This window comes from Orcinus orca, chromosome 5 (assembly GCF_937001465.1).
Source record: "Orcinus orca chromosome 5, mOrcOrc1.1, whole genome shotgun sequence".
In the NCBI taxonomy this organism is placed as follows: Eukaryota; Metazoa; Chordata; class Mammalia; order Artiodactyla; family Delphinidae; genus Orcinus; species Orcinus orca.
In genome coordinates, this window is record NC_064563.1 from 78119378 (window position 1) to 78137210 (window position 17833).

The 17833-nt window shown below is 37.1% G+C and overlaps 1 protein-coding gene across 13 annotated transcripts in view; it reads left to right on the top strand.

Moving 5' to 3' along the window:
- Positions 1–17319, top strand: part of LRCH3 (leucine rich repeats and calponin homology domain containing 3) — a 116556-nt gene extending 99237 nt beyond the window's left edge. For 10 of the 13 annotated variants that reach the window (XM_049710337.1, XM_049710338.1, XM_033403834.2 and 7 more), the window contains 4 exons: positions 411–529; positions 1147–1284; positions 7744–7821; positions 11253–17319. In XM_049710337.1, the coding sequence (XP_049566294.1) occupies positions 411–529; positions 1147–1284; positions 7744–7821; positions 11253–11453 (536 nt within the window). In that variant the 3' untranslated portion in view covers positions 11454–17319. The remainder of the gene's footprint in view (positions 1–410; positions 530–1146; positions 1285–7743; positions 7822–11252) is intronic. The other 3 variants (XM_049710339.1, XM_004278802.3, XM_033403840.2) reach the window with 1 other exon arrangement.
- The last annotated feature ends 514 nt before the right edge of the window (positions 17320–17833 follow it).

A 17833-nucleotide genomic window follows, 5' to 3' on the forward strand; every position in this document is an offset into this window, starting at 1 on the left:
TTGGGTACTGATACTGATGGGTAGGGAACATGAGAGGGTCTCCTGGGTGTTGGTAATGTTGCATTTATTGACTTGCTTGTGTCTGCTTTGTGATGATAATTTATTCAGCTGTTTGCTTATGATTTGTCTAATTTTTTGCATGCAATATTTTTCAATAGAAACGTTTTTAAATGGATGTAATCAAACACACAAAGTAGTTGAGCCAAATGGGTAATGGACATTTGGTAGTTTTTCATACTATTCTCCCTATTATTGTGCATATTTTAAAATTTCCATAATAAAAACTTTTTTTAAAAGGTCACTCCAGAAGTAGAAAGTGCTGTACTTTCAAGGAAACTGTGATCAGGTGGATCTGAGTATTTTTGCAGCACTGGCAGTCACTTTCTATCTTACGTACCAATATTTTTTAGGTCATGCGTCACCCCTTCTTTCATCTTCTGCACCTACCACTGATTTTAAAGATCCGGTAACAAGACAGAATTCAAGACAGAGAGAAGAAGAGCTGGAATTAATAGATCAACTACGGAAAGTATGTACATTGCCTTTGAATTACATTTTTCAGTGATACTGGTGTAGCCCATAATCCTGGCATCACTTGTTCATTTGACTTATAATTTTTAATAGAATCAACAAGTGTCCATTGTGTGCTGTGATGCCCGTTGTGTGATGAATTTTTTCACTTGTTTACTAGGAAAATGAGATGGGTTATTCCATAAAGCTCAACCCCTGACCCTACTCATTTAAAATTTTTTTCTGCCTCATGATTTAAAGAAATCTTGTTAGAGTAATAATAATTCATATGTATGTACACATATACATATATTGATACATACCACACTTACATCATACGTAGTGTTTATTTTAAAATTGGATCTAGTTGTTTTTGTTTTTTAGTCAGAAAATTGTAAATGAATTCTGTTGTGGAACTTTGCAGCACTGTCGCCTGGCTGCCATACATATGTATATATATATATGATCTCCTTAAGTTATTGACTTAGGATAGAAAGATAAAATAGAGATTGTGGTACTTAAGTTATTTGCTTTTTAACTTGATTTCTAATTAAAAATATTCCATTGTGACTCCATTATGTCCTGTGTGTCAGCCACTCTTGAATTAATATATTTCACATTTTCCTGTTCTTTTAGCATATTGAGTACCGGTTAAAAGTATCTCTGCCTTGTGATCTTGGAGCAGCTCTAACCGATGGTGTTGTTCTTTGCCATTTGGCCAATCATGTGCGGCCTCGATCTGTCCCAAGCATTCACGTTCCCTCACCAGCTGTAGTAAGTTTATAATGCTTAAAAAAAAGTTGGCTCTTCATCAGACATTTGTTAAGTACAGAGGCAGGCACTGTGCAGAATGCTAAGGGTACAAATATGAATAGAGTCCAGCCCCTGCCTTCCGGGTCTCACTTATACTAGAGAAAAAGTAGGCATGTAAACAATAACTTACAGCTGTGTGTGATGTTATAAAAGAGGTATGTAAGAAGTGTGCTATGGGAATACGAAAAAGGGGCCACTTCAACTGTGCCTGGAAAGTTCAGGAAAGCCTTCCCAGAGGAGGTAAAATTTGAACTAATTCTTGATGTATGAGTAGGAATTTGCCAGCAGTACAGACAGGGAGAACAGCATTCTGGGCATAGTATTTCTAGACTAAAAAGCTAAGGAAGATCATGGCATATTCAAGGATTTCTTAAGTTGTTCAGAATAGATCATTCACAAGGTGTTGGTATAAATGGCAAAGGATGTAGCTAGAGAGGTAAGCTAAGGGCCATGTGACAAGGGCCTCATGTCCCATGTCAGGGAGATAGAAGTTTATCTTAGTGTAGACAATCAGGAAACACAGAAAGAATTTGAGAGGAATAATGTGATTATAATTGCAGTTTAGAATGCTGAATATTTCAGGGGTAGAAGTGACATGATTGAGGGACCAACCTCAGGTGGAAAATGAGGCAGAATATGCATTCAAGATGACTGGCAGGTTTTTTTTAGACTGCTGGTTAGATATGGACATCAGTATCAGGATGGCAACCCACAAGAGAAAGAGCAAGTTTTAGATTGACACAACTCTCCTTTTTCTTCCTTCAAAATTTTTAAATATTTTTTCCATTCTTTTTTATTCATTTATTTGGCTGCATCAGGTCTTCGTTGCAGCACGCAAGATCTTTATTGCAGCAGGCAGCTCTTTCATCGTGGCAGGGGTTCTCTTCATTGCAGGCTTCTTTCTAGTTGTGGCGTGTGGGCTCAGTAGTTGCGGCACACACCTTCAAGTTTTTATTAAGATTTCAAACCTTCAGAAAAACTGAAAGAATAACACAAAGAATACCCTTAAAGCCTCCACCTAGAGCTGACATTCATTGCATCTTGCCATCTTGCTTTGTCTATATTTATGCGTGTTCATGTGTGTGTGTATTTTAATTGCACCATTTAAAAGTTGGAGATATTATAACACCTTACCCCCTAAATATTTCTGAGAATTTTCCTAGGCCACCTTGCTCTTACCCGTAGCCTGAAGCCAGGGAGGAACAATGTGGTGGCTGAGCCCTGTTCCTCAAGGTGGGAGTGTGATGTGATTCATTCACAGGGCTCCCTATGGGATCGGGCTGAAACTGAGAAGGGACAGCTCTGAGCCCTTAGCAGCCAGCAGGGAGTCGGGGTAGGAAATGAGGATGGATGCACAGGCTAAGTAAAGAGACATTGGGTGAGGCGCCAATAGCATCCACAAGTTATATTCAGATTTCCCCAGTTGTTCCAAGAATATCTTTCATGGCTGCTCTGCTCCTCTCCCCTCGCTCGTATGCACACACAACAGGATGTAATCAAGGTTTCCACATTGCATTTGATTATTATCTGATGTTCTGACAGCTCTTTTGATGAGTCTGAATGGATATTGTGCATCTGTAACATGCTTAGCAGTGTCTAACCTTTTCAAAGGTTTTGCCCTCATCTTATTTTCTGGTCATTTGTTGTTATTTAGCACATACTTCCTATGCAAATCCTTCACTCAAATTGCAGTTGTATCTAGACCTATAGATTGCCACTCTGGACATTCATCTTGCTGCCTCCCCAGATGCAAATCATTTAAGCCTCCCAAGGACCTTTGATTCTAATTATAAAAGCTGCTTTGTTACCAAGGTCCCAAGAGGCTGATATGGCCCTTTCCCCTCTAGCATATCCAAAAACAGAGTCATGCATTTGCTTCTAAAGAAAATAGGTAGCCATTTTTTATTTAGTGACCTCAGAAAGCAGGCATTCAGCTTTGTGTAGAAAAGGCAGAGAGGAACAGTAGCACTACCAAATCAACTATGCCCCCAAAGACTTGAAAGACTGTGTTTTGCTCCTAAAGGTGGTGATTAAGAGAACAGGAATTGACATGCTATTTGGCAATGCCAGAAGGGGAAGGGCTTATTCATACTTTGCATTCTTCCCAGTTTCTGTCAACTGAATTAAGAAAAATAAATTTTTTTAGTAATAAAAAAGACAAATCTATCATTCTTCATTTTCAGGGGAAATACTTAGGAAGTAGCAAGGAGCTCATGTAGAAAGTGGAATATGAGACCAAGGGTGACTGAGGTTCTTTATCTTCATCAACCAAACATATAGTGCCTTTCATTTAAGAATGTAAAATATTTACATACAGGAAAAATAGAACTATTTTATCAATGTTAAACCACTTAGAGACATAAAACACATGGACCTTCTTGTCAAAGAAACATGATATAACATGAAATTAGAGCATTTAAAACTTGCTAATGAAATCAACAACAACATTTAGTCATATTTATTGAGCAGCTAGTCAGTGGTAGGCATTCTGAATAGGATGAAAGGTACAGAGATGAGTTACAAGTGGTCCATTCTCTCAAGAACATGAATTCCTCTTAAAAAGTAAAATAAATAAAAGAGGTCTTTCCTGAAATAGTATCCTCGACACTTAAAAGCAAGTAGGCCTGGGGCTTCCCTGGTGGTGCAGTGGTTGAGAGTCTGCCTGATGATGCAGGGGACACGGGTTCGTGCCCCGGTCCGGGAAGATCCCACATGCCGCGGAGTGGCTGGGCCCGTGAGCCATGGCCGCTGAGCCTGCGCGTCCGGAGCCTGTGCTCCACAACGGGAGAGGCCACAACAGTGAGAGGCCCGTGTACCGCAAAAAAAAAAAGCAAGTAGGCCTACTAAATAAAATTGTTTAAGAGGATATCTTTTGGGTTAATAAATGACCTATAAAGTTGAGAAACACCTCAGTATGTAAAAATTCCCAAATTATAATATTTGGGGGTGGAAAAATGGACTTTGAGTCAACCAGATGAAAACCATCCACTATTTTAATTAAAAGCAAAAAAAAAAAAAACCCTCGCTTTTAAATTATGATACTGATTATTATGAATAAGTCAATATTGCTTTAATGGGGATACTGTTACAGTACTAGATTTCAGTATAAATATTTATTATCTATTTTTCCTTCATACTGAATTGCTCTCCCTCATATTAGACTATTTCTCCCCTTATTTTGTTCTTCTGACCATACAGAGAGCTTTGTAACTTACTTTCTTAGAGATTTTTCCTGATGAGAATATAAAATTAAAGCCAAATACAAATGAAAAACCGTAGCAGTTTCTTTGTGGCTACGTTAACACATAGTGATTTATTGTAATTCTTTGAAAACCTGCTAATTAGATCTGAGTGTAACTTAAAAAACACTTTCATGATGTACTGTATGAACCAGGCTTTTTCCCCCCCCAGTTCAAGAAATGGTCCCTCATTGTAAGGGAGGTCCTAAGTCCAGGTATTTCGAAAGAAACTCAGAAGGGCACTTGTGCTTGTAACCATTAGGTTATAATTCATCTTTCTTTGTTATTTGGGGAGGATCTATGATGTATGATAAACTGCTGTTTGGTTGTTCAATAGGCATAGGTTTTAAGTAGTACAGTTCACATTGTTAGAAGTGCACTATTGAATCATATAAAAAAATCATTACAAATATTGTGATGTGACAACTCATTGAAAGAACCATATCACCAAGAAAGATGACCTGAAAAAATGCTGAATCATTTCAATTTTCAAATAGCAAAATAATTTATTTCTCGTTCCTTTCAGTCTAGTTCCTTTCCTCTTGCTGAAATTATTTACCTTCTTCCCCAAAAACCCACATAAGATTTCTTATTCAGATCGGGCTGTACATTACAGAAATGAAACAGGCTCTACATGGCTATCCAAAACCATGTTTTATGTCATCCGAAGTTCTGGAAAAGCTTTTGGGGATAGCAGGTTCCTCTGATATTTGACTTAAGGCAAAATCATGAGTCCTTCTACACTCCAGAGTGATAGGGAGTCTACACCCCTGGGTCCTTTTAACTAGCCATTCCATTGGACACATACAGAGCGGGGATGTGTAGCCTGGGATTCATGCACTCCTAGGGCTTCCAGCACTCGTTGAACTCCCTAAAATTGTATGCATGTGTATTCTTCCAAAGAGTAGATTCACAGCTTTCATCAGACTAGAAGAAGGAGTTGTATCCCAATTATGAAACACTGACCTACATCCCTGGGATTTAGACAAATGCTAAGAGAAGGAATAACTGGAGACAGATGATGGTTCCCCACTCCATTTCCCCTTCATCAGTCAGAAATCTGCTCTTTGTAGGGGAAATCTCAAAGGAATCTTTTTATTCTACTCCTTAACCCCCGACCCACACACATTTAGGGTGCTAGTACTCCTCATAGAGATAATGCTGAGTTGGACACCAGGATCACTATTCTGAGCTTTCTTTTCTTTTTGTCTGAGATGGTGGTGACTTTTGGACCAGTTTCTTACTTAGCAACACGAACTCTTTTTATCCTTTCTTTTGCACAGAAGGAAACTTGTTTTTCCGCCTATGCAGTAAGACCTATTTCACTCTGTCCTTCCAACATCTAAGGGAGATGTTTCAGAAATGTAGGGGTCCTTCTTTTATAGAACAAAATGCCCAGGTCCCCTTCTTTTGTTAGAGTCTCACATTCATGATCCACCTGTGCACACGATGCCCCTAGCCTTCTCTCCCAAACTCAGATCAAGATCCTGGTCTGCTTAGCTAAGGTCCCTTCAGAATAAGGGAAGCTAGTTGCATTGATTCTGCTTCCATTTCTACTGGTATATGGAGAGGGAGTTTCTAGCTAATGAAAAATTCTTCTAAGTGAAAAGCAGTTGTCCTGTGTTTTCTTTGCCCAGTTTCTCTTAAAGTTAAGCCCATGTCCCAATAGCTTTCACCACAGTGACTTTCCTATTACGCCTCAATTCACCTTGCCTCCCTCTTAACTAGCAAGGAGTTAAAACCACAGCATCAATCCTACCGTGAACACCCGCTCTTTCACATGTAAAAAGTCTAAGAGAAGGAGCCCAGCTCCAGCATGAATTAGCAAGTATGAACCCCTATTATTGTTCTTCTCCTTCTGTTAAGAAGATTCTGATTCTATTTATGTTTCACATTTGGGGTTTTTTTTGTTTTTTTTTTACTTTTTTACCTCAGTTATAGAAGAACTTGGCATAGGCAAGAAGGGGTGTTCTCCATGGAAACCTGTTATCTTCTTTCTGGACTTAATTTTGAAAGCTTTTCACTTTCAAATTTTAAAATTATTATTACTCTACTTCCATCTCAGTTGTCGCCTTTTATAAAACTTTTATGATAAAGCCAATCCTAGTGTCTGCTAGGTTTCTCAGGCCAAGATTATAGTACGTTCAACCATTACTATGTAGTTATCTTGTTTCCCGTCTTCTTGGCAACAGTATGATATTCCGTCTTTGAAGAAGTGAAACCGTTTTTTTTCTAGAGATGGTACAGGCTTTCATCTGCTTTGTAAAAACCATAGGTCAGATTTCCTGCAAATGTTTGGCTTCCATGCCTGATACTTAAACCAACAGATGAATTTGAACAATTGAGTTTGTTAATCACTTTGGGAAATGAGATTCAGATTTCTTTCTTACATGATAACCCACTTGGCAAAAAATTTTATCACTTTAGGTCATGTGATACAACTATGTTCTAGTCATCAGAGATCTTTTCAGAAAAGCAAGCTTACTAGTTAGTGACTAGGGAAATTTCCTATGGGAAATTTTCACCCTTTGGAAAATGGTTCTTTAATCCAATCTTTTAAAATTCAGATGTTTAAAAAATTTTAAATATAACCATTGAGTAGAGACATGATGCATCTGCAACATATTTATGAGCAAAGGCCATTGTTTTTTTAATTATTATTACTGTTTTCTTTAAAAAGACTGAAAGGAAATGAACCAAAGTGTTAATACCTATGATTATATTTGAATGAGCTGTGGGTAATTAATTTTCTTGTTATTCCTCCAAATTTTCTTTGGTGTATATTGCTTTAAAGTGGAAAAAAATTAAATCATCCTCCTAAAATTTTTCTATTTAGCACTTGCCTTACAAAAATCAAAGCCCAATGTCTAAAGTAGGGGGTGGCAAACTATGGGCCACAGGCCAGTACCTATTTTTGTAAATAAAGTTTTATTAGAACACAGTCACTCTAATTTGTTTATATATTGTCTGTGGTTGCTTTCAAGCTCTTAGCAGGTTTGAGTACTTGCAACAGATCATATGGCCGTGAGGCCTAACATCTTTATTATCTGATTCTTTAAGAAAAAGTTTGCTGACCCTCTGGTCTAGAACATTCAGTTTATGAAGCAGTTGGCAAGAGTGTTTTTAGTTAGCAAATTTTTTTAAACTTTGCTAATAACACCATGTTTTCTCTCCTTTGCAGCCTAAATTAACAATGGCAAAATGCAGACGAAATGTGGAGAATTTCCTCGAAGCCTGCAGAAAAATTGGTGTACCTCAGGTAATAAATTTATCATATTTTATGTTGCTAAATAAATGTGGGTATTATTTTCTTAAAATCTTTTAGAAATGCAGGTATCTAAAATCTTAGAGGGTAGTTCTGAGCTAACTTGATAATTACTAACATGATTTTGTGTTACTAGAGTCAGTCATTATATTTTGAGCAGTTTCCCTTAATTATTTCCAAGGACCAAGCAAAGAAATCATATACACATGAATTTCAATATGTTGTAGTAAGTAATTAATGCTAAGTAATCAGAAATAGTTATTCTGATATTTTCCTAAATACCCCCACTTGCTGATTGACTTGTGTACAACTTCATACACAGTAGAGTCTGTGCTTCAGAACAAGTGCATCTCAGACTAAGAATGCTTCAGTTGGCTTCAGTTTTTTAACACTTGCTTTAATGCTTTTAAAAAATGTTTATTTTGAAATAATTTTAGGCTTTGAGAAATGTTGCAAAAATATCATAGAGAGATACTGTATACACTTCACCTAGGTTCCTGGACTGTTAACATCTAACATAAATGTAAACATAGTATGTCATCCAAACTAATAAACACATAGACAGTGCTGTTGACTAAATTGCAGACTTTATTCAGACTTTACCAGTTTTCCACTAAGCTCTTTGGAACTGAACACACAAGAGGCCATTTCTAGTCACTTGTCCCGCTCTTGAGATTTTTTGCCTCCAGATTCCTCAGTTAGAGCTTTATTGCCCTTTAATAGTACAAATAGTTAAACTTTTACCCTTTAAAAAACAATTATGTTAAATGTGGCACTCTTAAAAAATATTATATATAGTGACATATATAGATAAATGTAAAGAGATAAAAACTGGTGCCATTTGATACTTTTTTCATTAACTACAACCATTACAGTTCTTGTCACCATATTTTGTCCAGCGTTCAAGGAGAAAAACATGATACTTTTCTATCACCTTCTTAATTAGCTGTCAGAAACCCGGTACTGGCCCCTGGACTCAACAAGTCCACTATTTCTCTCAAAGTTAAGCCCTTGTCCCAAGGGCTTTTCCTGACAATGACTCATTTTACCCAGTTCACCATTCCTCTCTTTAACTAACATGAGTTGAGAAGGTCAAAGCATCATTTGTCCAATGAACACCTTTCCCTTTCAGCTCTTTCACAAAGTGGAAGGGAGCCCAGCTCCACAGAGCAGCTGCACTAGCCAGTGTTAATTCCCATGAGTGTTTTTTCTCCTTTTATTAAGTAGATTGTGATTCTACTACTTATTTTTTACTTTTTTCTTTTGCATTTTTTTAAGCTGAGTTATAAAATAACTGAAATTTACATTTAGTGGTAGTTAGCAAGGATCTTTTTTGTTCCTGTGGACAAATTCAAAGCAAATGTATTGCCTTTATATCATATTGTTTTCTGAAGGCTCATCATCTCTTTTAGAACTAACCATTTTTAAACATATTGAGAGCATTAATAAGGTTTCTAGATAAATAGCATACATTTCTCATATTAAACAGGCAGGTTCTAATATTCACATGTACACTCTAACATTTAGTGTTTCCCTTATGCCTACTTGAGATGATCCTACCTGACCATCACAAGCATGCCCAGTACCTGCCCCAGTTCCATAACAGTGTCTTTGAACAAGAGAATGTGGCATGGGTTGGTGCAGGTAATGGGACCAGAGGAAAAATATGAGTGATTAAAAAGAGGCACCACATACCTAGAGAGAAGAGTGCTGAAAACGGCCCCACACGGCAAGATGTGCTGGCACACTTAGCCTATGTCAAACCTGTAAAGGACTTCTTACAGTCATTGTACATGTACTCTGGGCTTTACAGAACTGTCATCTGTCTCAGATTTAAAGTCTATACACTGAAATTCTTTTAGAATATAACCGCCATCAGTCAACAAAATCAAAAACAGTGCGCCTTTTAAAGCATGCATTTTATTCCACCATTTGCCAAGCAATGGTTAACAGTATTTATTTGAAGGCAGGAGATAGAAAAAATACAATTTTAAAAGACTAGGTACTAAAAAAAAAAGACTGGGTATTTTTCCAGGGTGGCTTTAGACTGGAGTTCTTGACACATCCTCCTTCCCCTCCCTTTCCCCCTACCAGAAAGAGTAAATGGACATTCCGCATGGGCCACCTCTTCCTTCTCCACTCCTGCCTTCCACCCAAGTCTCACCACCACCATCACTAACACTTTTAGATGGGTTCCTGTTATGCTGCTACTTCTGCTAAAACAGTTGATCATTTGCCTAAAACAAAATGAAGGAAAATGAATAAATACAAACTCGTAGGTTTAAACTAGCATTCTCAGGTCCCTCTGCCAGGGAAGGGAAGAAGAAACCTATACCTCTTCTTCCTTTGTTCTCCCCTACTTCTGGGCATTATGACCTTTACCTAAACATGACCACCTGCTATGTTTCACTTGTAAATAAAATCAGGGATGTAATAATGATCATTTTTGAAAACAGATAACATAAAACTTAATATTGAAAAATTTGTCAGATCTTCTGTCCAGAAAACATATATAAAGGTGAATGATTTCCCTTCTCAGTATAACTTTTTAAATGTTTACAAGTTAAATTATGAATGAAACACTGAAGAATAAAGTGATTGTTAAAAACCTCCAATAAGGTTGGGCATATGGATAGTCTCTTTATTATTATGCTTTTATTAAATATATGTTACAGTCAAAAAACTATAGTTGGTGAAAAAAACTTCTGAATCCAATATCTTATGTTCTGGAGTTATTATATGTTACGTGTGAAAGAATATTTTCCTGTTATCAAGTCCAGTAATGCTTTTATTTAATTTCTTAATCTGTGAACTGGAGGGTTTGGATGATCTCTAAGGCCCATTACAACTTTAGATTTATTTTGTACAATTAGTAAACAAGACTTAGTTAAGATGGACTTGATTTTTAGAGGAACACCAAGTCATTCAGTACACCTGACTTTCAGGTAATAAATTTCCCCTGATTATTATGTTTTCTTCATTCTTTGAACCTTCTTGACTCACCTGCCTTTCTCCAAAAACTTCCCTCTCCTCAGCCCACCCCCAGGTTTTGTCCTTGCTTTCTGGCCTATTTTTTGTTAATAGGGAAGAATGAGTCGAGAAGGAGGTTGCCTCACCCACTCAACCACTCTCAGGCCTCACATAATCCTAAGTCAGCATCCACCTCTGTTCATTTTATCCTGAATGTTCATACTAATCACCAACAATTTTATTCTGCTATTTAGTAGTAAAATCAAGCTGAGAACATAGAGGATTCTTTGTGGTTTTGTTTTTCAGCATTTTGATTCATCATAATAAAAAATGTTATGGGATATGTTTCTTTGAATATGACTGAGATGATCATATTGAATTCTATACTCAAATCTGTGTTTCTGATCCACTGACTTTATTTTTCTGTTTTCCTTTCCTGCTCACACTTTGGACAGGACAATCTTTGTTCCCCTTCTGACATCCTTCAGCTAAACCTCAGCGTAAAAAGAACTGTTGAAACACTACTTTCTCTTGGGGCACATTCAGAAGAATCCAGTTTTGTCTCTCTATCTATCCAGCTTTTGGGTTTTGTGGCATTTTATTGTACTCTAATGTTAACTCTCTGTATGCTTTATTACTGGATCTTCCCCCTCTAGCCGAAAGTGCATTCCAGTGATTTTTCCACCTCATTCCTGTGCTTGGTAAAGGAGGTTTGTTTCTCATTCAAAAGTATTTACGTATGTGCTTTTTTTTTAATTGGTTAGCCATCAAAGAGCTAACCAATAAAGTAGATAACTTCTTTCCTCGTGTGTCCAGATGAGCAGCTCATCACATTAGGAAGCATTTATGATTGCTAACAAAGAGCAGAAAGACCAGTATATTTTCTTCTGCTCATTTGTCCATTCTCCTGGCCTATATGTGGCCTTGTTTCTCTTATCATAAATGCTGAGCAGGGTCTACAAATACAATCCTGAGCCTGTTGTTAGAATATGACTTAGGACTTTGTTTCCAAATGGCATAATAAAATTTCCATCTGGCCTTCTTTCCATGCCTCAGTACAACTTAAGTGTTGAAATTGTGAGAAGTATTAAAATTATGAGTTGCTGAACTTTTCAACAGCTGTTCATGAGGAAACAGTTGTACCCCTTCTGTTCTGGGGAGCACCTGGTCACTTAGATCTCTGCACTGAGCTGTGCCCTGAAATCCTGAAATCTGTCTTTATTGGTAGGCACAAGTCCACCTAATAAGCATCTGCTCTCTGGACATCTGGAAGGCACTGGCCATTTAATCTTAATAATTTTAATTTGATCAGAATGTTCAGTCCAAAGATAATGTAGGTTCCCTAGATTGCTATTCTGAGCCCATTGTGTACATTGGAAACAGTACACAGCAAATTATCTGGAGCTGACCTTTCAGGGGTAGGCACCTGTCTGCACATTTATTATGTTTGTTATCTTTAACTTCACTTCTAGAATCCTAATTAGAATTTAAAATTGGAATTTATATAATTTCCAATATATTTGAACCATCTTAATAGGTGAACTTATATTTGATAGGCTGTTGAGGAGATTTTATCTGAACAGTAGCAGGTAAAGAATTAGGCAGCAATCTCTGTTCTGTACCCAAGGTGATGAATGCCTCTTTCAGAATGCTTAGTATATTAGCTGCTAGCCTTAATGCTTGAAAGTACTTTATAATTGCATTCAGATTCTGGTTCTCATAAATAGTGTTTCTGAACACTCAGGAATCTCTGAACTCTGTTAAGAAAATTGGACAACTGAACTCATGTATGAAGGAAGATTGTGAGGAACCATATCATGTTGTAGAAGTCAATCTGAGGATCTGATTGCTTTGGTTTTCTTTCATATTAAATGGGAAAATTATTTAACACATTAAAAACCTTTTATTTTTAATGCTGAAACATTGAACACTGTGTTGAAAACAGCAGTAGTGCCTTTTGGAGTTGGGGGGAGGTTTTTTTTTGTTTTTAAGATGTCTCTGAGTCAGAGATCATTCAGTTTTGTGAAGTTCTGTCCCTTTAAAAAAACACATGGTGTTTTATGTGGTTTTGGGGGAGTAATGGTGCATTCTCTTCAGAACAGAGTTTGCTCTAAGCCAGCTAGAAAGTAAATGTGCATCTGGAAAGCATAAGCCACTGAGGGAATGTGTAAGCCACGGGCTTACGGGTCGCAGGGCACCCCTGGAAACGGAGATCAAGGAATCGGCCTCAGAGGAAATATGTCTCCCTCCAGAGTAAAACACCCTGCAGGTTCATTTTAAGTATAGTTAATCTGTACTTCAATTGTACTCAGAAGATTTATACAAAGTTGCTAGTTTCTTAAGATCAAAAGATTCCATTTACCTTGTTTTATCAAGGTAAGTATTAAAAAGAAAGTGATTAAGAAGCACAAGTACCAATAACGGTTCATAAAACATACTTGTTATATTTTTTATTGCAACTGGTTTTGTAAAACTTCCTAATAATATAATTAAGTGCCAATGAAAAGCTGAGAAAAATCCAGTTATCTTCTTTAATAAGTATGTATAGTCTTTTTCAGTAGAACCAGAATTCCACTTTCATTCAAGAGTAACCTCTTCTTTCTTTCATCTAATCAATGATAGATGTTATTCTTATGATACGCCTTTTTGTCTTAAAAGAAAGGATTAACCAAACACATTAATGAGGTAATAAACAAGATAGAAGTAATTTAACTTGCTTAAGCAAACATGTAAATGCTTTTCAAATATATGTTAATTAATGTGTTCCTGACTAAACTCACATCATAGTTCTCCAGCATAATTTAATCCATTAAATACCTTAAATACCAGGATATAAAATACTTTTTCAAATATGATTTCTTTATTTAAGTTCTGTAATTCAAGTTTTTAAGTAATTCAAACTGGGCCTTCCGTGAATTATCCTGTGTAGGGGACATTTTCTCAAATACTTCTAAATCTCAAGGATATACTTCAGTTTCTTCCCATGATCCCTGCCTGGTCTGAGAACCCTGATTTTCATAGTCAGGACTATAACGTAGAGAGCATTCCTCTCTCATGCAGTCTGAGTTATGGCATGAAACTATCTTGCATTCCTATGGTTTGTGATTTCCAAAGCACTTTCTCCTACAATGTTATATCTTTAGGCTTCAGCCATCCGGTAACTTGGAACTGTTTTTCTATTTTCACCTGCCTAATTTTACTGATCTGCGTTGCTCTTTTATTTATCAGGGGTGAAGGATGCTGCTCTTACTCCATATTAGTATGTTTATCTTCTGTTGTATGTAAAAGTGTATGTAACTTGTCCATTTTCTCATATTCAGAATGATCTGGATGTACTTTTAGATGTATTAATAAAAAAAAAAGTGACGAGTGTCAGGTACCATCTCTGTGTAACTCATATTAACAGAGGTCAGATTCTCAGGTACTGACTTCTCTTATCTCAGTTCATTATTATGAGGGAGAGAAGAGATGCTTGTTTTTTCTTTTCAGTTCTGTGATGTTCATCCTCTTTTCTCTTCTGTTTGTTTTTATGTTACATTGTCCCATTTCAGGAGCAATTATGTTTGCCTCTCCACATTTTAGAAGAGAAAGGTTTGAGCCAGGTTGCGCTGACGGTCCAGGCTCTCCTGGAACTTGCCCCGCCCAAGCAGCAGCAGCACCAGTTATCTGCTGTGTAAGGACTCCCAGCACCGTGGGCGTTGGCCTGGCCAAAACGAAACAGGACAGCGTGACTGCTGCTGTGAGCCGTCTGCTTAACAAAGCGCTTATGTGTTCTTGAAAGGGACTGTTTCCATGATTCCTAACAGGAATATTTTGCTTCATTTCTCCATTTTAGGGGAGGTTATATCCATTTGCATTGAATTGTTTATGAAGACACGGTTGGTTTTCACAAATAAAAATTAATTCTGTCATTATTGAGAACCCAACACTGAAGCCTAACCTGGCTGTGCTTGTCTAGAGAGTAGGCTCTTTCACATACTGAAGACTATCTTCTCAGAAGGATATTTGTCTCTCTTGAAGGCACAGCCATGCTGTTATCTTTCCCTGTTTCCAAGCCCTCTGGAATCCACTAGTTTCTAAACGTGGTTGTTCATTAGAATCTACTGGAGAATTTGTTAAAGTACAGATTCTCACTCGGTTGGTCTAGAGTGAGGCCTGGGTATCTGCATTTCAACAAACATTCCAGATGTTTCATATAGTGGAGACCATTGTTCCAAGCTAGATATTTGTATAATTTGGGGGGAGTAATGACTTCACCGTGTTTTTCAGCTCTATTATGACTACTTGGACTGTTCTGTCCAAGGTAAAATAAAAATAATGTAGAAGGTCTAGATTTTGCATAGTAAAACAATGAAACAGATACTGTTGCATTTAAGGCCAGTGTCCTAGACCTCCCCCCAGCTCCAGTCCACCACCACTTAGAGGATGGTTCTATGTATCATCCCACTGTTATCTAAATAGTATAATCAAGCACTCTACACACAGGGCCCAGATCTTTAGGCTGGTAGCTTGTGACACTCTGCATCCTGTGTGTTGACTTCACTGAGCTCACCCCTTCTCCCCTGCAAGCTGCTCCCGGGATACCTGGACCTGCGAACACCTTCCAGTCACAGCAGATGCACTTCCAGCTCCCCAAATAACCGAAGATTATGCAAATAAAGGAAGAGCCAAGCTTCTTACATTTCTTTCAGCTAACTGCCAATTTCTGTAGCTGAGTTAAAGCACTTGTGGCATTTTAAAAACAGCTTGCTGTCTTTTCATCTAGCCATCTAGCTCCCCCACCAGTGCCTTATTTACTCAATTATGGGTGCAGTACAAGGGCCCAAGGGCTCAGACAGCACAAAACCAGGAGCCCTAATTCAAGTCTAAGCCACTTGGGTCTTTCTTCCCCTATATTTTGAGACCTTTTTAGTTGTCAGTGATATCTTCTGGTATTCACTGCCTTTGTAAACCAAGTAAAGAGAGTAAGTGAAGATACTAGTTATCTAGGTTTTTTCCTGTTGTTAACTGTTCTGGGGTTTCTTTACCAGTACATACATTTAAGAATAATGTTCTCTTGTTTTATCATGTAGCAGCATCTAAAAGTAACTCTGGATAAAATCATGTTGAGTATCTGGCCAAAATAATGTTTTCTCCTTGTTGTCACAGGTTTAAACTTATATAACACAAAACATCTGAGCTCAAAGCCCAATCCTTCAGGGTCCTTATGAAACAAAAGTAAAATGTGTTTAAACTGCTTAGAGCCAGACCCCATTATATTTACAGTTCCAAACAGACCCACCAGTCATAGGACTTGTTTAGAATTTAGCTGTGTATATTTTTAAACTCTAGGTATTTTTACTTCTAGTCAACATTAAACCTCAGTACAATCTCCAAATTATAGACAGCCATTTGAAATGAAACTCAGCAAAGGACAGGACTGTTTGTCACATAGTTGCAAGGAATAATCCCAGTCAGCATACATAATGCAACATTTGGAACATTTGTGACTAATTTTCCCATAGGAATAATTGGAATTTTCAACGTATTTCAAATTTTATACATAGCATGAAACTTTATTCATATATTTTTGTCAGACTAATTCAAATTTATATTTGAATAGTTAGAAAATATTTGTTTACAGTTTTGGTTGATAATGAAAGAAAAATATATTGAATGTCTTTTCTATGTCAAGATGCAAAACAAGTCATGATGTTTTTGTTGGAAAATTTTTGTACTCAGTGTTTTGTATATACCTTTTTTTTTTTAACTGGAAAGAAAATTTAATATTTAGCCTTGCTAGACTCTAACATAAGATAAAGATGATTTTGTTACAGTTCCACCTGACCATTTATGAACTTCCTACTGAAGCAGTGACCTTCCCAGCGCTGAAGAGTGAATGAAGAAAAGGCTAAGTGCTCGCCCACCAGGGCCCCTGCTAACGGTGGAGATTTTAAGTCAGCGGGTTTCTGGGCTTTCAATCTCATACTTGCTTAGCACTCCAAACCAATTTTCTCTGGAAACAACTCATGGGAGAAAGGGCCGTTGTATTTGGCTAGAATAGAATAGGACACTTAGTAGTAGTAGGTCACTTTCCTTAATAGCTTTTGAAAATACAGCCTCATAGCTAATCAAGGAGTCTGATTTCTCTACTTGATGAAAGTCCAGCAGTGACTAATGATGTATGACTACGCTGATGAGTATGATGAATTTTTTAAAACTAAGCGCTTAAATGGTTATAGAAATGAAGGAGAACATGGATATTCAGAAACGTTTTTATATACATATTGCAGTAAGGTGGTTTACAGCAGATTTCATTTTATTTCTGAAAATGTTGTAAACATGTAATTAGTAAAAGATTTTGTAAAACATTGTCCTATATTTGTATGTCTGTAAATATAATGCATAAGTTCTAAGAATAAATATGTCAGTATCATGTAATTTTAAATTGCCTGTATGCCACTTTACACATTGACATTAAAATAAAAGACAGCACTTCAATAGCATGAAATAAAGGCTGATTTGAAAATGTTCATACCTAAAGCATGGTTTCCTTGGCAAAAACAAAAGGGTAAATTCTTTGATGGAATATCAGTAGAAGCTGGGTCCTCATAATGGTCCCTTGAAATCAAAATATACTTTTTTAAGGAAGTATACATATCAGTAGTGTCCTGTATTTGGAGTTAGATATAAGGCTTAATTTTGAAATATATGTGACCCATTTGAAAGACTTTTCTCAGAAATTACCAACTATGCTATAGGGAGAGCTTTAGCATTCCAAGACATTCTATCCTGATCAATCAAGGCAAGAATGACCCAATGGGCTCATTCTCTTTTAGCGGGAGAGAGAGAGAATGACAATCAGCTTTATGTGCCAGTCACAGATTAGGTATTTTCACATGCTTTACCTCTTTTAGTCTTAATACCCCATAAGGTGAGAGTTATTGAGTAAGCAAAGCAGGTATAGGCCCTACTGTCTCACATCTCAGCGATATCTCCAGACTCATCTCCCCACTGACCTGTGTCCCCTGTCTTTCCTATGTGTGGGCTGTATGTT